Below are 23,234 nucleotides of genomic sequence, written 5' to 3' on the forward strand. Positions count from 1 at the left end.
TGCCCACTGAGCCGCAGCTGACATGTAGGGTAGGGGATGAAGCTTAGAGGTGGGGGTTGGGGGGGGGGGGGGGAGGGCAAAAGAGAGAAGGGGTGTGAGTGCACAAAAGAGTGGTGTATGTTGGAAACGGATCTACCAGAGAGGGATTGAGGCTGCTAACAGTAATTTAAGAGTGGACAACCATTTGGCAAGAAAATCATTCGAGGAATCTAGTGAATGAAATTTGTGCATTCTGTTGTTGAACTCTGGGACTGGCCAGATGGGCAAAGTGGTCTTTCCTCCATTCAGAGGCCCATCTAATGGTTAATCTGGGAACAGGAAATCTCACCCGTGAGGCGGGGCCTGCCATTCTGAGGCTTGGATTACGGCATGTTGTTGGGACAGTGTCAAGGGAACTTTACGCTGCATTTGATCTGCGCTGTCACTGACTTGAGAGTGCTCAGTGCTCCACTTCGAGGCCATCTCTGGCTTCGGCGATTGCAAAAGTTCACACACACCTATTCTTAGAGGCAAACAATTGGGGGAAATGTGATGTGCAGAATAATGTTGGGAAACACTATGAAAGGCAAAATGTAATTGTGAAAGCTGAAAAGATGCACGGGTTATTCATGCCAATAAGCTGCTTGGGGTTTTAAATCTTAACACTGGGACAAGAGACTCGAAGTATAGCACTTCACCAGCAGGTGATGCTCCTGAGTCGATTACCCAAAGAGCATCTATGCAGAAATCTCATTATCTGGGCCACTTTTATTCAAATAAAACTGCTTATAGAGTGATGCCTCAAACTATTCGGCCCATCGTGCCTGTGCTGGCTCTTTCAAAGAGCGATCTGATTAGTCCCACTCCCCCCGCTCTTTCCCCATAGCCCTGTAAATGTTTACTTTTCAACTATATATCCAAATCCCTTTTGAAAGTTACGAATCTGCAGTGCGTTCCAGATCACAATAAATCGCATTGTTTAAATCAAAATTCTCCCCATCTCCTCTCTTTTTGCCAATGACCTTAAATCTGAGTCTTCTGGTTACCGATTCTCCTGCCACTGGAAACCATTTCTCCTTGTTTACTCTATCAAAACCTTTCATAATTTTAAACACCTCTATTAAATCTCCCCTTCACCTTTTCTGCTTTTAAGGTTTTTTTTAACTTCTTTCCCTGCCCCCCTTTGTTCCTGTCATTTTTAAAGAAAATTCTTAAACACCGAGGGCTGACCACATAATTGGAGTCGCACAAAAGCAAAATACTGCGGCGGCTGGAATCTGAACTAAAAGCAGAAAATGCTGGAAATCTCAGCTGGTCAGGCAGCAACTGCGGAGAGAGAAACAGAGTTAACGTTTCGGGTCGATGACGGGTTCTGACGAAGGATCGTCAACCTGAAACGTTAACTCTTGTTTCTCGCCATGGATACTGCCTGACCTGCTGAGATTTCCAGCATTTTCCGTATTAATTGGAATAGCAGCTTGGTCCAGTTGCTGAACCTGACACCTGACCGTGTGGACGAGCTGAATTTAGGGCCCAAGTTTCGGGGTGGAGTTGTTCCAATTTTCTTGGAGCAACTTGTTTAGTTTGGAGTATCTTAGAAATCGCAATTCTCAGCATTTAGTTTGCTCCAGTTCTAGTGAGTTAGTTTAGGTTCGTTTTAGTTCAGGTATTTTTTTTTCAAAAGGGGGTGTGTCCAGCCACTTAGGCCTGTTTTGCAAGTTTCGGCAGCGAACACTTACTCCAAAATAACTTAGAATGGAATAAATGTCCACTTTTGTAAATTCTGAAAAACCTGCCTGGAGTTAAGTTTAGTGCAGGCACAGCCAGAGACGGCGGGGGTGGGATGGTCGGGGGGGCGGGTGTGGAGTTCGAGGATTTTCCAAAGCACTAAACACCTTCACAACAACATTAAAGAAGCAAAGTACATTTAAAGCACTAAGCACTAAACAAAGCACAAAAAGTAATAAGCATTTAATTAATAAAAAATAGATGGAACCCTGCACCTGAAGCACCAAGACCAAAGTAATAAGCAACCAATCAATAACAAAACAAAAAAATTTATGAAGGGAAGGCGTTTCTGTCAGCCTCTTTCCGTGACTCTGTCAGTGTCTCTCTCTGTGTCTCTGTCAGTGTCTTTCTGTCTGTCTGTTTCTGACAGGGGTGGGGGGGTGAGAGGGGGGAGGAAGTGGGGAGGGGGGTGGAGCTGAATGGGAAGCGAGGAGGAGGGAGGGAGTGGAGGGAAGGGGTGGAGGGGCTGAACGGGAAGGGGGGGAGGCTGAATGGGAAGTTGAACACTGGGAGGGGAGGGGGGGTGGCTGAATGCAGGGGAGGGGAGGGGGGAGGCTGGATGGAGGCTGAACAAATGATTATTGTAATATGCAATTCTGAAAACCTTCAATCTGAATGGCATTTCCTTTGACGAGCAACGAAAAATCTACATAGCCTGCATTATCTTGTTGTAGTCACGGTATTCTCCTGCATATTAAAGAATGACTTTTCATACGAGTATATATGAAGGAAACCTTTGGCAGTAGGAAATAACTGAACCACTGGATCCAGTTTTCACACTGCACCATCTTCCAGATATTTATCTGGGTTCAAACTAGATTCCTCCGGATGTGACCCAAATATTCCGCAGTCTTAACTGTTTCAATGCTAGGTTTGAAGAAATATTTATCGCAAATGCAATTTATCCAACTTCCATTTCAGGAAATCGCCTGACAAAGAAACTTCCACAAATTGAAGTTGCACACAAATATCTCAACTTACCCCAATGCAAACATGCTGAGAAGCAAGGTTTCTGACCAATAGACACCTACAGCAGTGGAACGGACTGGCAATATAGGGGTCTCCCTCTATCACCTGCACTCTGCAATATACACACCCCAGGCTCGGATGACCAATGGCATTGGGATCCCCCCCCCCCCCCCGGCTACAAAACATATGGATCCATGAATAATCTGGGTTAAGGAAGCCAGTTTCATTAAAGTAAAAATATAGCTAACCGGTTCAGTACAGTTCCACCAATATCCAAGGGTTTCTGCATTCACTGTTAAGCCCAACACCTGACCTGAAAAGTATAGATCAGTACAAGGACACCATTTTGCAGCTTGGGTCTGCCTGCCTGCTCTTTTAGATATAATTCAAAGACAGACTGGGGGAAAAATGCCCCGGTGAGCCATTGCGCATGCGCGCACACTCCAACGCACATGCGCAGCGCTGCCGGCACTCAGAAGCACGCTGATCCCGAGCCCCGCCCCCCCTTCCGGCTGTGTTGAGCTGGCACGGCCCTAGCTCCGCCCCTCCCCACAGCTTTTGCTACGCCACGCCAAGGTTCCTGGAGTGGGGAGAATTACAAGGTTAGTTTTCGGCACACTTTTTAGTCGGCGCATCGCACGGAGGTGCGGCGTTTTCAACTCCACCCGAAACTTGGGCCCTCGATAAGGAGTTACAGCGACTCTATTGCTGAAGGACCCCGAGCTTAACCAGTATCTCTGGTAATGTGTTCATTCAACTCATTCACACCAATTCTTTCTAGTCACTGATTTGGGCCATCAGTACTTGCCAGTTAAATGACTTTTTTTGTTGTTGTTGCAATAATATAAAACGATAGAAATAAAAAAAGCACACTGAGTCAAACCCATTGAGAGGAGTAGGTGCGTGTCAGATTAGGTTGGATTTGGCACGCACTTGTAGAGGGTGGACAGGATACAGTGTTGTGCAGTTTATTGGAAATATAAACCATTAGGTGTATGAGTCATGAGCCTAAAGGGCAAATGAGCTATGCAGCCTCAACTCAATAAAGGAGACATGTCATTGCCTGCAGATGCACTGTATTCCCGAGGTCAGCGATATTCTTAGTCGATGGCGATTTAACACAAAGTGAACTGTGAATACCAGGGCAACATCAGAGTTCCACATTCTCCTGGTCTTCCACTTCCCTGCCTCCTCATTGGTGGGAATTTAGGCTTGACTGGAGTGTCAGCGCCAAGCAAATTATAAACAGGGGAACAGCACAAAGCTATCGTGGGCTGTGTCGTGTACAGATGTTGTGGGGCTGTGTAGTGTACAGATGTTGGCTGTGTGGTGTACAGATGTTCTGGGGCTGTGTAGTGTACAGATGTGGGGCTGTGTGGTGTACAGATGTTTAGGACATTGCTTTTTTTTTAGATTCCCAGAAAGTTTTTATTTCCAGCTGAAAGTTGATCGGGAGGGGAGGGAATTGCTGAATTCAATGTTACCAAATCAGCGAACCCCAGCATAATAACGCAACGAGTTGCTCACCGAAAAGGAAACTGTGGAGGGCTTAACCTGGTTGTGTGTGAACTATGGAAAATAAGCCCCCAAATTGCTGGGCTTGGGAGACTGCTTCTGCCTTGTGGGTTGGGCGCGAGTCAGAATTTTGAGTGGTTTCGCTGGCTCTCTGCTCTTCTTTTGCTCTAGTGGGGCGAGGGTGGGAGCTTCTTGTGTCCTTGTGTCCCGTGCTGATGTTGAAATAGGAGAAAGTGTTGGTGAGGCGTGTCACTTGCCAGAAATTCTGCCCGTTTCACTTCCCTGCCTCCCTGATAGAAAGTACGCCAGGTGTACTTTGCTTGCCAGTCATCAAGATCTACGGTGCTGCCCTGGACAATGTGGACCATTTCCCATACCTTGTGAGTCTCTTATCAACAAGAGCAGACATTGACGATGAGATTCAACACCACCTCCAGTGCGCCAGAGCAGCCTTCGGCCGCCTGAGGAAAAGTGTGTTTGAAGACCAAGCCCTCAAATCTGCCACCAAGCTCATGGTCTACAGGGTTGTAGTAATACCCGCTCTCCTGTATGGCTCAGAGACATGGACCATGTACAGGAGACACCTCCAAGTTGCTGGAGAAATACCACCAACGATGCCTCCGCAAGATCCAGCATTACACACTGGCAAAAGCAGGGTTGAGCTTATTTGTTTCTTAATGCCAATTACAACAAGGATTGTCTTTCAGGGAAAAACTCATGCTTTGGCCAGTTTGGTCAGGCCTCCTCCCCCCCACACCGGCCCTTGTTGCCCCTCCCCACCCCCACAAGGTGGATACACAGGGAGGTCTGTAAATGTTGTGGGTGTTCACCCCCTTTATGCCAATGACCCCATCGCCAGGATTAAGAGCTTGGGCATACAGTTAGGCAGAGGCCCCGTCTCTCTGCATGTCCAACCACGCGTCAGCCTGAGAATTTTGTCGCTTTATTCTCTGCAGCATTTAAAATCATGGCTTCCTTCAAAAAAAAAACATGACCGCGTCGCTTTGGGTTGGGTCAGGTAAAATAGTATGCGTTTTAAAACCACCTAGTAACATGTACAGGCAACTCTCGATTGTCCGCACACAGATCCAATGGGAAACCATTGTAACGGGATTTAAAATTTCGGCCCGGGAAAGCATCAGGCCGGTGCGTTTGGAGTCCTTTTGGCCTGGGAAGGCATCGGGTTTTAACTTTATAATGTCAATCGCTCTAACGGAGAAATTGTTTACCCGGCATAGCCCAATCCCCGAGGGACCCGGATAATTGAGAGTTGCCTGCACATGGATTTTATTGTGCACGCTATAGGCTATGTCCTTGTATAAATTTCTTGCTAAGATATCATCTAAAATATATATATCTGTATTTATTTTCTCCTTGTTGCCTTCACTAAAGGTTTTACAATCAGTAAGGTCTTGCACACGTTGGAAGTACTGGATCGGCACTGCTTTGACAGATCTGATTCCAGCAACTCCCTCGACAGCCTCTACCACAAGATTTTCGGGTCGAGCCAGAGCAAGGACAGCCAAGAGGTGAGTGGTGTGATGCTGTTGTCTCCTTGTGCTCGTCCTTGGTAAGGGGACCATCAAGAAAGGTTAGCATTCATTGCATTACATTTGTTGAGGGCCCATTTTTTGAGCCGCAGTGCAGGGTGTTATTCTAAAAGGCGTCTGCAAAAAAGGGTGACTGGGACAGGGGATGTAATCATTCTGAAATGAAGGGCTTGAGTGCCATCATCAATTCTTGCCCTGTTTTGTATGTTCCTATTCAAAGTTCTCTATTTTATTCTCGTGTGCGGCCTCTTTAAATTTGCGTGGCCTCTGTCGGTATCTTCCATTGGCAACAGCCTGTGAGCAGCTTGCACGGAACCTCCAGAATGATGTGTAGTCGCGCACCCGGACACCTTGGGGACCCCACCTGAGCACCTTGGGGACCCCACCCGGGCACCTTAGGGGGACCATTAGACCTCCTTGTGCAAAGTGATCAAATGAATGAGGAGGAATGCTAAAGTACCACTGGATATATGCTTTTGTTCATTCTTCACATACAAGGTTTCCGGTTGGCCTATCGCTCATCCCTTTATCTGCCTCAACATTACTTTGCAGCTATTTTGCTAATTTATTTACCACTTTTACAATTGCTTGGATCCGCTGGGCAAAGAAAGAAACTGCCTGCATTTTTATACCACCTTATTAAACCCTCAAGACATCTTGAAGTGTTTTATACCCAGTGAATACTTTTTGAAGTGTAGTCACAATGAAAATGCAGCAGTCATTTTGCACATAGCATGGCCGGCCTCAAAACTGCAAATGAGATGAATGATCAGGGTAAACAGTTTTTGGAGTTGCTGGTTGAGGGAAAACTCTGCTTCTCTTCGAGTAATGCCATTGAATCTATATTGTTCACTGGAATAGGAACAGGCAGACATGGCCTCTCTTTAATGTCTTATGACGGTGAAGCACTCCCTCAGGGTTGTACTGAAAGTATCGGCCAAGATTATCTGCTTGGGGCCTGTAGTGGGACTTGAACTGACAACTTTTTGACTCAAAGGTGAGAATGCTATTGACTGAATCAAGCTGACACTTAGGCCATGGCACAGAACAAGGCATTTTATATGGCACATTGGCAAGATCACATATAATCAAATAGCACAGAAGGAGACCATTCGGCCCATCATGCCTGTGCCATCTCTTTGAAAGAGTGATCCGATTAGTCCCACTCCCCTGCTCTTTCCCTATAGTTTTCTTTTCAAGTACAGGTCGGAGCTCTCTGGTCCGGCACCCTTGGGACCTGACCATTGCTGGAACAGAGAATTTTACGAACCACGGGAGGTCACGGTCACCGGTACCTGTCGACAGCGCCCGGGCTCCTCTGTGTGTGTGTGTGTGTGTGTGTGTGCGTGTGCGTGTGCGTGCTGGCAGCCTGTTGGCAGCTCCCCAAGCACCCGCGCATACACTCACTGAGTGACAGCCGCTCCGGCCAATCATCGAACACACTCACTGACTGACAGCCGCTCCGCCCCGGCCAATCGCCGAACACACTCGCTGACTGACAGCCGCTTCAGCCAATCAAAGCTTTTTCTTAATAAACCCCCCTCTCCCTCAGATCCAGCTAATGCCGAACCGCGGATGTTTCCGGACCAGAGAGGTCCAACTTTACAAATCTATTTCCCTTTTGAAAGTTATGATTGATTCTGCTTCCACCGTCCGTTCAGGAAGTGCGTTCTAGGTCATCATAACTCGCTGCGTAAAAAAACTAAATAAAAATTCTTATCCTCTCCCCCACTGCTTAATTTTTGTTTTGACAATTATCTTAAATCCGTATCCTCTGGTTTCCGACAGTCCTGCTAGTGTTGGCAGTTTATCCCTCTCTACTCATCAAAACCCCTCATCGATTACGTGTCTGCCAGGATGCGACTTTTCTAAGGGTACGTGTCCCAGTGGGACGATAATGCCGATGGTAATTTGTGTTGACATTTCCCGACACTAATTGTTCTGGTTCCTCAGAGTGACACAGACTGTTCAACGATTTTTCCATTTAAGTTTCTGCTGATCCTTTTAATGTTTCTCTCACGCACATCTAGGGAAGTCGTGGGCAGGAAGGAAGTTCCCCACAGCTACTGATCTAAAAGGAGATTCTGTACCTGAGCTGTACACTTACTGAAAGTACTATGTTTTTCCCCTTCCACTACACAATACCCTTGTGGTTTTGTCAAAATGCTTCTTTTTACGTGAAGTAGTTGACCTACCTGACCATTTCTTTTACAGCGTGTAGCTTTCTTTGCATCGTTTTGGTAGGAAATGCTAATTTTTCTTTTAAGAAAAGTTGCACTTTTGAAAAAACAATTGCATTTCTCCCTCCCCCCCACCCCCTTCCCCCCCAGCCTGTGTCTCTGAATTAATGTTGTTATGACCTTTTTGGGGAAAAAAATTGGGAGCTGATTTAATTATCTGTCATTCTCTTCACCTTTTAAGACCTGCCTTAAAACCTCTTGGACCGGTTTTTTGGTCATCCCTCCAACTACCTCCTACGTTGGCTTGCCGTCCATTTCTGTCTGACCCACCTTGCGTTGCTTTTCTGCGTTAAACGTGCTATATAAATCCAACTTGTAATGTCTCCTGCATTAATTGTTGTCCGATCTTTTTTTTATATAGTTGTCTATGTTTAGTTTCTAACTTTATTTCTCTCGGCAATGTGCATTGCAAGTGACATTGTGAGTTCTGTGGTTTTAATGGATTTGGGGGAAATTGACTGAACAAATACAGCCTTTTTAGGTCAAAAATTAAAATGTCAATGAAACCGACTTGGTAATCCAAAAACTGTTTTTCCACTGGTAAAGCAACTTTGGAAGGCGACAATGTAATCAACAGTTGCAGCTGGCTTCCAAGACTATAATGTTAAAAGCAGTTTATGTGCACCATTAATATTCTCACTGCCACTTACCTCATAGGATTATGCTCAGTCATCTGTAGGTGACTGAAGATGCACTCTTGTCAATACCACCTGTTGGTAGCTGCGTCGAGAGAGAAAAACATTTGTGGACAGCACACAGAACTGCCCTATGCCAACATTGATGATTCGGGGTTTAACCCTTGCCTTGGACTATCAGGGCTGAAATTTCCTTGTTCTGTGGCTCCAGTTAGCGCCCCGAGCCACTCCACCTCTGAAATTTACCGCTGTGCACAGCGACCCCTTTTCGCCCCGCGGTGGAAGTTGGCCAGCGTCCCGTGAGGCCGCCATGGGTGGTATCTGCGCCAACCTCGTGCGTTGCGATCCGAACCACACACCCATTGTGGGGTGAACCTTAAAGGGGAGGTGTGTTGCGCTGCACGCAGCCATCTTTTATTCCCACCACCACTCCTTACCGGTCGGGCCGTTCGCCGCTCCTTCCGCGGGGTCCGGAACGCGATCGTGCAGCCCGGCATGCCGTCTCTTGCCGGACTGCAGCCACGGCACCCCTTAGCCCTTGTGGCCGATTTGGAGGCCTTCAAAGGGCTGACAGAGTTTGCAGCATCCCTCCCCTTTAAAGTACTTTTGCAGTGTAAACACTGTTGTGCAATATAGGGAATGAGGCAGCCAATTCGTGCACAGCAAGCTCCCACAAACAGAAATGTGATGATGACCAGCTACTCTGATTTAGTGATGTTGGTTGAGGGATAAATATTGACCAGGACACTGGAGATAACTCCCCTGCTCTTCTTCAAAAGAGTCCATGATCGGATTAGCCATGATCTTATTAAATGGCGGAGCAGGCTCGTGGGGCCGTATGGCCTACACCTGTTCCTATTTCTTATGTTATTATGTAGAACGGAACCTAAACATAAAAAGGCTTTTGTCAATTAATTTGTTTTGAAATATTCTTTCTGACTTTTTTTTCTTGACGAACATCTAAGTAAGTAGACAGGTGAAAATCTACCATCGAAATTTTACATGTAAAATTAATGATGTGTGAGATGAACACGAATGCAGCAGCCATTTTGCGGCATAGCAAGCTCCCACAAACAGCAATGTGATAATGACCAGATAATCTGTTGTGTTTTTTTTTTAAAGTAATGTTGGTTGAGGGATAACTATTGAAAGTAGATTCCTTCTAATGTACAGGCTGAACATTTACCTGTATCTTTTTTTATGGAAATAGCTCCAGCCATTGTGAGAATAGAACATTGTGAGAATTAAGAGTGGACTTGACAAGGTGGATGCAGAGAGGATGTTTCCACTGATGGGGAGACTAGAACTAGGGGGCACGATCTTAGAATAAGGGGCTGCCCATTTAAAACAGAGATGAGGAGGAATTTCTTCTCGGAGGGTTGTAAATCTGTGTAATTCGCTGCCTCGTAGAGCTGTGGAAGCTGGGACATTGAATAAATTTAAGACAGAGATTGACACTTTCTTAACCGATAAGGGGTTATGGGGAGCGGGCAGGGAAGTGGACCCGAGTCCATGATCGGATCAGCTAAGATTATATAAAATGGCGGAGCAATCTTGAGGGGCCGTATGGTCTACTCCTGCTCCTATTTCTTATGTTCTTATGTAGAATGGAACCGAAACATAAAAAGGCCTTTGTCAATTAAGTTGACTTGAAATATAGTTTCTGACTTTTCTTGACCAAGATCTAGATAGGTAGACAGGTGAAACAATAGTGTCAGACATGTAGTGATTTAACACAGTCAGAAAAAGAAGCTAAGTTGCAGGCTGTGGGTGCCCAGCTGAAATAACCTGATCCTGCCTCTCAGCTGCAAATATTTCTGAAATAATTACAGATATTAAATGCCGTGGAAGTTCGTTAGAGTAAAGAAAGACTTGCATTTATATAGCGCCTTTCACGACCACCAGATGTCCCAAAGCGCTTTATAACCAATTAAGTACTTTTGAAGTGTCGTCAGTGTTGTAATGTGGGAAATGTTGTAATAAGGGGGGAGCAGTGTGTGAGGAGTGTAGTTTAAGCCGCAGAAGCCTGGTAGCTATTATGGAACAACTGAATCAAAAAAGAGATGGCTCTGGAAGAACAGGAAGTAGCAGCTAGCAGCTGTGAATGGAACGGGTGGGGCACAGCAGAGATGAGAAAATGAAAGTGAAACTCTGAAGCTCCAGAGGATGTACTGTGGCGCACTCCCGCTTATTGCAGCACTCACCCGGCCCAAGCACTGAGGTGTATGCGTGCTACAAGCGGTAGGTGAGCAGTTGGAGTGATCGGAAAATTTTAGTAGCCACCTGCAATTTTAGAGAACCGCATGAATCTTAAATTAGAGACTGGATCAAATATGTAAATAGAGGCTTCCTTCTCAGACCTATGTTGGGGCAGATAGGAGCGGTTAAGAAGGATCGTGAATGAATAAAGAAACACTTTGACTATGACTAGGATAGACTTGCAGGGTTTATATGCAGATGTGCAAAGCTTTAGATAGACAGGTACAACGTCTCCAATCCAGCAACTCGGGACCGAGACAGTGCCAAATTTTGGATTTTTCTGGATTTCGGAGCTCGCTGTTGGCGCTTCTCGCCGGCCACCGATCTTCGCCGCCCGACGATTAGAAACATAGAAAACATAAAAAATAGGTGCAGGAGTAGGCCATTCGGCCCTTCTAGCCTGCACCGCCATTCAATGAGTTCATGGCTGAACATGCAACTTCAGTACCCCATTCCTGCTTTCTCGCCATATCCCTTGATCCCCCTAGTAGTAAGGACTACATCTAACTCCTTTTTGAATATATGTAGTGAATTGGCCTCTACAACTTTCTGTGGTAGAGAATTCCACAGGTTCACCACTCTCTGGGTGAAGAAGTTCCTCCGCATCTCGGTCCTAAATGGCTTACCCCTTATCCTTAGACACTGACCCCTGGACTTCCCCAACATTGGGAACATTCTTCCTGCATCTAACCTGTCTAAACCCATCAGAATTTTAAATGTTTCTATGAGATTCCCTCTCATTCTTCTGAACTCCAGTGAATACAAGCCCAGTTGATCCAGTCTTTCTTGATATGTCAGTCCCGCCCTCCCGGTAATCAGTCTGGTGAACCTTCGCTGCACTCCCTCAATAGCAAGAATGTCCTTCCTCAAGTTAGGAGACCAAAACTGTACACAATACTCCAGGTGTGGCCTCACCAAGGCCCTGTACAACTGTAGCAACACCTCCCTGCCCTTGTACTCAAATCCCCTCACTATGAAGGCCAACATGCCACTTGACTTCTTAACCGCCTGCTGTACCTGCATGCCAACCTTCAATGACTGATGTACCATGACACCCAGATCTCGTTGCACCTCCCCTTTTCCTAATCTGTCACCATTCAGATAATTGTCTCTCTGTTTTTACCACCAAAGTGGATAACCTCACATTTATCCACATTATACTTCATCTGCCATGCATTTGTCCACTCACCTAACCTATCCAAGTCACTCTGCAGCCTCATAGCATCCTCCTCGCAGCTCACGCTGCCACCCAACTTAGTGTCATCCGCAAATTTGCAGATACTACATTTAGTCCCCTCGTCTAAATCATTAATATACAATGTAAACAGCTGGGGCCCCAGTACAGAACCTTGTGGTACTCCACTAGTCACTGCCTGCCATTCTGAAAAGTACCCATTTACTCCTACTCTTTGCTTCCTGTCTGCCAACCAGTTCTCAATCCACGTCAGCACACTACCCCCAATCCCATGTGCTTTAACTTTGCACATTAATCTCTTGTGTGGGACCTTGTCGAAAGCCTTCTGAAAGTCCAAATATACCACATCAACTGGTTCTCCCTTGTTCACTCTACTGGAAACATCCTCAAAAAAATTCCAGAAGATTTGTCAAGCATGATTTCCCTTTCACAAATCCATGCTGACTTGGACCTATCATGTCACCTCTTTCCAAATGCGCTGCTATGACATCCTTAATAATTGATTCCATCATTTTACCCACTACTGAGGTCAGGCTGACCGGTCTATAATTCCCTGTTTTCTCTCTCCCTCCTTTTTGAAAAAGTGGGGTTGCATTGGCTACCCTCCACTCGATAGGAACTGATCCAGAGTCTATGGAATGTTGGAAAATGACTGTCAATGAATCCGCTATTTCCAAGGCCACCTCCTTAAGTACTCTGAGATGCAGTCCATCAGGCCCTGGGGATTTATCGGCCTTCAATCCCATCAATTTCCCCAACACAATTTCCCGGATAATAAAGATTTCCCTCAGTTCCTCCTTCTTACGAGACCCTCTGACCCCTTTTATATCTGGAAGGTTGTTAGTGTCCTCCTTAATGAATACTGAACCAAAGTACTTGTTCAATTGGTCTGCCATTTCTTTGTTCCCCGTTATGACTTCTCCTGATTCTGACTGCAGGGGACCTACGTTTGTCTTTACTAACCTTTTTCTCTTTACATATCTAAGAAACTTTTGCAGTCCGTCTTAATGTTCCCTGCAAGCTTACTCTCGTACTCTATTTTCCCTGCCCTAATCAAACCCTTTGTCCTCCTCTGCTGAGTTCTAAATTTCTCCCAGTCCCCAGGTTCACTGCTATTTCTGGCCAATTTGTATGCCACTTCCTTGGCTTTAATACTATCCCTGATTTCCCTAGATAGCCACGGTTGAGCCACGTTCCCTTTTTTATTTTTACGTCAGACAGGGATGTACAATTATTGTAGTTCATCCATGCGGTCTCTAAATGTCTGCCATTGCCCATCCACAGTCAACCCCTTAAGTATCATTCCCCAATCTATCCTAGCCAATTCACACCTCATATCTTCAAAGTTACCCTTCTTTAAGTTCTGGACCATGGTCTCTGAATTAACTGTTTCATTCTCCGTCATAATGTAGAATTCCACCATATTATGGTCACTCTTCCCCAAGGGGCCTCGCACAATGAGATTGCTAATTAATGCTCTCTCATTACACAACACCCAGCCTAAGATGGCCTCCCCCCTAGTTGGTTCCTCGACATATTGGTCTAGAAAACCATCCCTTATGCACTCCAGGAAATCCTCCTCCACCGTATTGCTTCCATTTTGGTTAGCCCAATCTATATGCATATTAAAGTCACCCATGATAACTGCTGCACCTTTATTGCATGCACCCCTAATTCTCGCAGCCCCCCAGCGTGCGTCTTTTACCGTGTTTTTTTTTAACCAGTTTCCTCGTCCCACGCCACTTGATGTTGCCGGCTTGGGGACGCACTAGTCCGGCCCGCCAGTTTATGGACAATAATTCCGGATTTTATTTTACTGACTATCAAATGGGATTTTCTGAAAAATGTCTGGTTTTTGGAGAACCGGATTTGAGACATTGTACCTGTACTAAACTGGAAAAACTGGCCCATATTTCACCCGGCGAAAGGACAGCGATCGCTGTCTACTATGTGGACAGGTGTCCAGAGTTTTCACTGGCTTCTGATCGGAGACTTGCCTTTCAACTAATCAAATTGAAGAAACCTCACTGAGACATGCAGAGTATAAATAATGTAGAGAATGTGAACTAAAGAGAGGGAAAGAAAGATGGGATTAAGGGAGAGATAAAAGAGACAGACAGAAAAAGTTTAAAAAAAAATTATTTTTATATTTGTTTTAAATCTCCAACACTAATTAAATTCTGAAGGAATGAGACTCCACAATTGTAAAACTAAATTATCAGTGCCATTAAGTAGCATGGCGCGTCATGATCCAGTCTTGATGCTTGTAACTTTTTAAGGTGACCTCAGGAAGGAAGGGATAATTAAGGATGTATTTGTAGCGATAGAATGTAACAGCTTTGTTGATCCTTCTCAGAGGGAGCACGCCTGAGTTTTTCCAAAATTTATTCCAGGATGTGGGCGTCGCTGGCAAGGCCAGCATTTATTGCCCATCCCTAATTGCCCTTGAAAAGGTGGTAGTGAGCCACCTTCTTGAACCGCTGCAGTCCGTGTGGTGAAGGTACTCCCACAGTGCTGTTAGGGAGGGAGTTTCAGGATTGTGACCCAACCACGATGAAGGAACGGCAATATATTTCCAAGTCAGGATGGTGTGTGACTTGGAGGGGAGTGTGGAGGTGGTGGTGTTCCCATGCGCCTGCTGCCCTTGTCCTTCTAGGTGGTAGATGTTGCGGGTTTGGGAGGAGCTGCCGAAAAGCCTTGCCGAGTTGCTGCACTGCATCTTGGAGATAGTACACACTGCAGCCACGGTGCACCGGTGTTGGAGGGAGTGAATGTTTTAGGTAGTAGATGGGGTGCTGATCAAGTGGGCTGCTTTGTCCTGCATGATGTTGAGCTTCTTGAGTGTTGTTGGAGCTACACTCCTCCAGGCAAGTGGAGAGTATTCCATCACACTTCTGACTTGTGCCTTGTAGATGGTGGAAAGGCTTTGGGGAGTCAGGAAGTGAGACACTTGCCACAGAATACCCAGCCTCTGACCTGCTCTTGTTGCCACAGTATTTATGTGGCTGGTCCAGTTAAGTTTCTGGTCAATAAAAACCCCAGGATGTTGATGGTAAGTGATTCGATGATGGTAATGCAGTTGAATATCAAGGGTTGGTGATTAAACTCTCGCTTGTTGGAGATGGTCATTGCCTGGCACTTGTGTGGCGCGAATGTTACTTGCCACTTATCAGCCCAAGCCTGAATGTCGTCCAGGTCTTGCTGCATGCGAGCATGGACTGTTTCATTTTTTGAGGAGGAACTGAGCACTGTGCAGTCATCAGATAACATCCCCACTTCTGACCTTATAATGGAGGGAAGGTCATTGATGAAGCAGCTGAAGATGGTTGGGCCTAGGAAACTGTCCTCAGGAACTCCTGCAGCGATGTCCTGGGGCTGGAAATATTGACCTCCAACAACCACAACCATCTTCCTTTGTGCTAGGTATGACTCCAGCCAGTGGAGAGTTTTCCCCCTGATTCGCATTGACTTCACTTTTACCAGGGCTCATTGTGAAATTGAGAATTACTGGAAGGAATGGGCTTAATGGACCACATGCCTATTACTCATTCCTTACCCTTATGAGTGAAGATTTCACACAGATAATGCTAATTTTGTGAGGCTCCTCTCATGTGTGTGTGTGAAACCTTAGCTGGAATGTGAAGGACCTTAAATTAGAGAAATAATAAAACTCCCGCAAAGGAAATGCTTACTCATTTTTTGATTTGAACTCCTGACCGCTGGGTTGCTGGTCATGTACCATAACCACTACATTGAGCAACGGTGTAAAGAATTGAGAACATAATAAGATGCAACACTGAGATTAGTATTCTGACCTGGTCAATAGAACACTTCATTCTGGGATGGGTGTGTTGTTTGTGAGGTCTACACGGACTCATTGGTCATTTCCACCTCCTTCCATGAATATTTCAACACCGGTTATAGACTATGTATACGGTATTTTACACTCGCCTGTATTTAATCTCATCTGCAATCTTTGTAGCCCTGGTAAATGTTTTGGCCAACTTATTCTAATGGGCTAGACTTTCCACTATGGTTGCTAACGCCCAAAAATGGGTGCTGTTTCCAGCCTTAGTGCTTTTTTTATTTTTTAGGCTCGCTGGAACATTTTAAAAACCACTAGTTTCACCTTTTTCATTCGGCCTTTTGGCTAAGATCATGTGTAGTGTCTGTTCTTATCAGTTTAATATCCCCTATGGGGACATGATATTGAATTGATTTTTGGACAGGGAGCTGGATCAGGGGCATGCCCCGTCCACTCCATGCACCGACCTGGTATTGCAATATTTCCAGGAACGGTGCAACTTCGCCTCTTGGCCTTTTGGCCTAAGATCAAACACATTGGCGCAAAGTGATCTTTGGCGTTAGAGTTGATCTGGAACGAAATTGGATTAAAAAAAAAAAAAAAATTTGGGCGATAGCCTTAGCAATGTGAAATGGGCCTTAGCGATATATTCAGTCGTGCAAGGCTGGCGTCCATAGCAACGGCCATTCTGCGCATGCACCGTTTTTTTTCAGGCAAAGAACTTTTCCCACGGGAGTTGACAGAGAGAACAGGGGACCTGGTCCCCATCAATAACATTATAGAACCTTTCTTTTATTCTAGCCCCTGTTGCTTTCTAAAATAAAATCTATCGGGCAACTGAGGTGAACACAATTTCCTCCCTCGTGGGATGACATATCCTAGTTCTGCTTCTACTTTTACTGTGGACCAGAGGGGGCAAAATCCATGATTAACATTAACCCTGATATTACAGCAATGTGCTTGTATGTAACTTTTCTCATTGTATTCTCCCATCTCTATTCTGCAGCATGTGATTAGTGATCAATACTAGTTGAGAAATGACATTACTAAAGGGCAGAAAACACGAATGGGAGTTGTGTACAGACCACCAAACAGTAGTAGTGAGGTTGGGGATGGCATCAAACAGGAAATTAGGGATGAGTGCAATAAGGGTACAACAGTTATCATGGGTGACTTTAATCTACGTATAGATTGGGCTAACCAAACTGGTAGCAATACGGTGGAGGAGGATTTCCTGGAGTGTATAAAGGATGGTTTTCTAGACCAATATATCAAGGAAACAACTAGAGAGCTGGCCATCCTAGATTGGGTGTTGTGTAATGTGAGAGGATTAATTAGCAATCTTGTGGTGCGAGGCCCCTTCAGGAAGAGTGACCATAATATGGTAGACTTCTTCATTAAGATGGAGAGTGACACAGTTAATTCAGAGACTAGGATCCTGAACTTAAAGAAAAGTAACTTCGATGATATGAGACGTGAATTGGCTAGGATAGACTGGCGAATGATACTTAAAGGGTTGACAGTTGATAGGCAATGGCAAACATTTAAAGATCACATGGATAAACTTCAACAATTGTGCATCCCTGTCTGGCATAAAAATAAAACCGGGAAGGTGGCTCAACCATGGCTAACAAGGGAAATTAGGGATAGTGTTAAATCCAAGGAAGAGGCATATAAATTGGCCAGAAAAAGCAACAAACCTGAGGACGGAGAAATTTAGAATTCAGCAGAGGAGGGCAAAGGGTTTAATTAGGAGGGAGAAAATAGAATATGACAATAAGCTTGCAGGGAACATAAAAACTGACTGCAAAAGCTTTGACAGATACATGAAGAGAAAAAGATTAGTGAAGACAAGCGTAGTCAGAATCAGATGAATTTATAATGGGGAACAAAGAAATGGCAGACCAATGGAACAAATACTTTGGTTCTGTCTTCACTAAGGAAGACACAAATAACCTTCCTGAAATACAAGGGGGCCGAGGGTTTAGCGAGAAGGAGGAACTGAAGGAAATCCTTATTAGTCAGGAAATTGTGTTAGGGAAATTGATGGGTTTGAAGGCCGATAAATCCCCAGGGCCTGATAGTCTGCATCCCAGAGTACTTAAGGAAGTGGCCCTAGAAATAGTGGACACATTGGTGGTCATTTTGCAACATTCTATTGACTCTGGATTAGTTCCTCTGGATTGAAGGGTAGCTAATGTAACCCCACTTTTTTTAAAAAAGGAGGGAGAGAGAAAACAGGGCATTATAGACCGGTTAGCCTGGCATCAGTAGTGGGGAAAATGTTGGAATCAATTATTAAAGATGTAATAGCAGCGCATTTGGAAAGCAGTGACGGGATTGGTCCAAGTAAGCATTGCTTTATGAAAGGTAAATCATGCTTGACAAATCTTCGAGAATTTTTTGAGGATGTAACTAGTAGAGTGGACAAGGAAGAACCAATGGATGTGGTGTATTTGGATTTTCAGAAGGCTTTTGACAGGGTCCCACACAAGAGATTAGTGTGCAACATTAAAGCATATGGTATTGGGGGTAATGTATTGACGTGGATAGAGAACTGGTTGGCAGACAGGAGCAAAGAGCAGGAATAAACGGGTCCTTTTCAGAATAGCAGGCAGTGACTAGTGGGGTACCGCAAAGTTCAGTGCTGGGACCCCAGTTATTTACAATATACATTAATGATTTAGATGAAGGAATTGAATGTAATATCTCCAAGTTTGGAGATGACACTAAACTGGGTGGCAGTGTGAGCTGCGAGGAAGATGCTAAGAGGCTGCAGGGTGACTTGGACAGGTTAGGTGAGTGGGCAAATGCATGGCAGATGCAGTATAATGTGGATAAATGTGAGGTTATCCACTTTGGTGGCAAAAACAGGAAGGCAGAATATTACCTGAATGGTGACAGATTAGGAAAAGGGGAGGTCCAACGAGACCTGGGTGTCATTGTACATCAGTCATTGAAGGTTGGCATACAGATACAGCAGGTGGTGAAGAAGGCAAATGGCATGTTGGCCTTCATAGCGAGAGGATTTGAGTACAGGGGCAGTTGTAGAGGGCCTTGGTGAGGCCACACCTTGAATATTGTGTACAGTTTTGGTCTCCTAATTTAATCTGAGGAAGGACATTCTTGCTATTGAGGGAGTGCAGCGAAGGTTCACCAGACTGATTCCCGGGATGGCAGGATTGACCTCTGAAGAAAGACTGGATTGACTAGGCTTATATTCACTGGAATTTAGAAGAATGAGAGGAGATCTCATAGAACATAAAATTCTGACGGGATTGGACAAGTTAGATGCTGGAAGAATGTTCCCGATGTTGGGTAAGTCCAGAACCAGGAGTCACAGTCTCAGGATAAGGGGTGAGCCATTTAGGACCGAGATGAGGAGAAACTTGTTCACTCAGAGAATTGTGAACCTGTGGAATTCTCTACCACAGAAAGTTGTTGAGGCCAGTTCGTTAGATATATTCAAAAGGGAGTTAGATGTGGCCCTTATGGCCAAAGGGATCAAGGAGTATGGAGAGAAAGCAGGAATGGGGTACTGAAGTTGTATGATCAGCCATGAACTCATTGAATGACGGTGCAGGCTCGAAGGGCCGAATGGCCTACTCCTGCACCTATTTTCTATGATCAGCCATGAACTCATTGAATGGTGGTGCAGGCTAGAAGGGCCAAATGGCCGACTCCTGCACCTATTTTCTATGTTTCTATAAATCGCTATAAATGCCCTTAATTTGTCCTCAACAAATACAAAGTGAATAGATGATTGGTAAGACTCACAAATTGATTCTCCTGACAACCTTTTACTACAGATCATCCCCGTAGTGCGGAGTTATTGCAGCTTTTCTTTAGCCTATTTTTGGGCTATTTGGTTGAATTGTGGGCGAAATGCCGAAAGTAGCGCTCGGCGATAATCTGGGCCATAATCGGGCGCAAGTTTCCATTACAGGATTATTCTCAGCCTTGCACAAGGATGATGTCATATTTTGTAAAAAGTAGGCCAGGTGATGCAGCTCATTGAGCTGTGCCGAAAGTTGGGCCGGCGATAAATGGGCCATAATCGGGCACCAGTGTCCACTTTCAGAAAATATGGACGATAGCCTGAATCTCAGTGCTTATATAAGCAATGATGTGCCTATAGTCTAGCCCATTTCTGAGCTATCTCTTATAATTCCACTGCCTCCTCTCTGAGCTTTGCAAACTTAACTCATTTACTTTGAGTTGCTGATTGTAAATCATGAAAGTAAATTAGAAGCAGTGGTTGTCCCGACACTGAGCACTGGGTCCACCCTCGGAACCACCCCCCCACCCCCCCCCCTGCCCCGAAATAGATCCTCTAACAAGCACCAATTGCTTTGTACCCATCAGGCTTGTGATCTATTCATTTCTGTAACTTCGATGGTTGCATAATGAACCTTTTATATTTTGTGACTGCACCATGTTCTATCCATAGGTTTATATAGATAACAGAAACACATGGGTGTAAATCTCTTGATTTTGTTAGCTCCACAGGGTTTTGCCTGTGAGCAACCCCAATACGAGATCCATTAATATTATAATGTACAACCAATATCTTGGAGAGACTCGAGTCCAGCAATGGTTTTCAAATGTCAAATGGGAAGGCTTGCTCCTTGATTAGAGCAGTGCCTTGTAACCATTACTGGAGAGCAGTTATTCGCTATGTAACACCAATAATGTTTCAAGGTTTATTAGCTATGCTGGACCCAGAAGCTGGAGTTGTTTTCCTTTGTTTTCTTTCCAGCTCTTCCCCACTTGGTCTACTCCCATTTCCCATCCAATCTGGATTTGTTTTTCCTCTACCAACCATCCCTCACCTGCCACCCATCAGCACCTTTCCAACCGTAGCATGTTGTCATCATAGGCGGTCCCTCGAACAAGGATGACTTGCTTCCACGAGCTCACAGGTTTTTTTCAATGAAGGACCCGATGTTCCAGTACTGAACTCCAATTGAGGGGGTTGGAAGATGCCTGTGCGTGGATTTTTTTAACGAGTGGTGACGGTTGCACACCAGCCACCACACGGGCTTGACAGAGCTGGGCCTTTATCCAGTGGCGAGGGTTAACCAGGACGACTGGAGACCTGCTCTGCTGCACGGACCTAGTGCGCGCACACATCGCAGTGTGGGCTGGCCCGTGCTGCCCCTGGGCCCTCAGCTCTTCTGGGCCCCGTACCCTCATTTTCCGCACCTCCGCCACCATCTCTCGCTGCTCCTCCGCCACAAACATTCACCGCATCTCCGCCAAGACCACAGCAGGGTTCTCCTGTAAGTAGCTGAGTCACACAAAGCAGGAATGCCCCAGATTCAATCCTCAGTTGGAATGGTGGTATGGGCATCTCAATTGGCCTCAGTAGAACTACGTTAGGGGCCTTGGTAGAGACAAGGTGCAAGTAAACAACATGTCTCGGGTGTAATGTATTTGCTTCATGGGTTCTTTGCTTAAGAATTCATAGCAACACATTGCTATTAAGAACTAGTTGGTCTCTTAACAAAGGTTTAACAATCACACTATACATTACCAGTTCATCCACTAGGCTCACAGCTGCATATCTCATTGTGGATGACCTAGCCTCAACTGGTTGGGGTTTTATTGAGTCTTGTAAACATCACATGACTGGCTAAGCCACTCACAATGCAACAGCTCTACAACACTTTTGTTGTAATCAATTAAATCAAGTGCCCCCTAATCTGGGGGATACTCCACACTTTCAAACAAGTGCCCCCTTGTTTTTTTTTTGAGGGCACTAAAACACAAATTATACAAGTGCCCCCTGGCTAAAAGTGTGTGTGTGTGGGGGGGGGGGGGGGGCATTAAAACCAACACAATAATCAAATTAAACTTTAGACAAAAACTCAAATTAAAATTTGGCTGCCGGGCGTGATAATGCACTCCAATCCCTCCGGTGCCCACCTCTCGTGGAGGCCGCGAGCGTACCGGTGGACACCGCGTGCTCCATCTCCAGGAACACCCTGGCTCTGATCTAACCGCGGAAGAGAGGCAGGCAGTCGGGCTGAATGACCCCCTCGACCGCCTGTTGCCTGGACCGGCTGATGGCCCCCTTGGGCACAACTCTACAACTCTTTTGGTTGGATAACAATAAAACAGTTAAGTCAAGTGCCCTCCAATCTGGGGGACACTCCAAACATTTTTCAAAAGCCCTTTTTTTTTTTCTGTTTTTTTTTAATTACTTTTTTTTTGGGCAATAAAATCATAAATTTTGCAAGTGCCCCCTATAAAAGGGGAGGGGGACACTAAAAATCCGGCAATAAACAAATTAATCTTTAAAACATGTAACATCAAATTAAAATTTGGTTGCCGGGGGTGATAATGCACTCCAGTCCCTCCGGCGCCCACCTCTCACGGAAGGCCGCGAGCGTACCGGTGGACACCGCATGCTCCATCTCCAGGGACACCCTGGCGCGGATGTAGGCGCGGAAGAGAGGCAGGCAGTCGGGCTGAATGACCCCTTCGACCGCCTGTTGCCTGGACCGGCTGATGGCCCCCTTGGGCACAACTCTACAACTCTTTTGGGAGGAAACTAAACATTAAATCGTGCCCCTCGATCTGGGGGACACACCAAACATTTACAACGCCCTTTTTTTGTGTGTTTTTTTTTTGGGCACTAAAATCATATTTTTTTTTCCAAGTGCCCCCTATAAAAGGGCAGGGGGCCACTAAAAACACCGGCAATTAAAACAAATTAAACTTTAAAACATAAAATCAAATTAAAATTTGGTTGCCGGGGGTGATGATGCACTCCAGTCCCTCCGGCGCCCACCTCTCATGGAAGGCCGTGAGCGTACCGGTGGACGCCGCGTGCTCCATCTCCAGGGACACCCTGGCGCGGATGTAGGCACGGAAGAGAGGCAGGCAGTCGGGCTGAATGACCCCCTCGACCGCCTGTTGCCTGGACTGGCTGATGGCCCCCTTGGGCACAACTCTACAAATCTGAGAGCATACTCACAGGTGCATACATTATTTCGGGTAATAATTGTTTTTCTCAACTTTTTCTTGCCCCGCCCCACAGCAAATTGCACCTAATGATGAAGCTGTCGTGACATTACTGTGTGAGTGGGCAGTGAGTTGCAAGCGGTGTGGAAAACACCGAGCTATGGCAGTGGCAAAACTCCTGGAGAAGAGGCAGGCTGAAATTGAGGCAGAGGTGAGTAACATTTTTGCGTATCAAGTTTGAAAGCTGGAGACATGCATAAAATGTCAGGAAAGTTAAATATAGTAGATCCTCTCTACATCACTGTTGCTACTCTTTTTGGCAATATTGTA

The 23,234-nt window shown here is 45.5% G+C and overlaps 1 protein-coding gene and 1 non-coding gene across 2 annotated transcripts in view; both read left to right on the top strand.

Moving 5' to 3' along the window:
• Positions 1-23,234, top strand: part of LOC139266002 (mediator of RNA polymerase II transcription subunit 12-like protein) — a 799,024-nt gene that overhangs the window by 203,256 nt on the left and 572,534 nt on the right. Inside the window, exons 10-11 of the mRNA XM_070883728.1 lie at positions 5,644-5,780; positions 22,981-23,115. Of these exons, the coding sequence (XP_070739829.1) occupies positions 5,644-5,780; positions 22,981-23,115 (272 nt within the window). The remainder of the gene's footprint in view (positions 1-5,643; positions 5,781-22,980; positions 23,116-23,234) is intronic.
• On the top strand, positions 16,258-16,439 carry LOC139266527 (U2 spliceosomal RNA). Its single transcript, XR_011593749.1, has one exon. It is a non-coding gene; the product is annotated as a U2 spliceosomal RNA (small nuclear RNA).

Source organism: Pristiophorus japonicus, chromosome 6 (assembly GCF_044704955.1).
Source record: "Pristiophorus japonicus isolate sPriJap1 chromosome 6, sPriJap1.hap1, whole genome shotgun sequence".
NCBI lineage: Eukaryota > Metazoa > Chordata > Chondrichthyes > Pristiophoridae > Pristiophorus > Pristiophorus japonicus.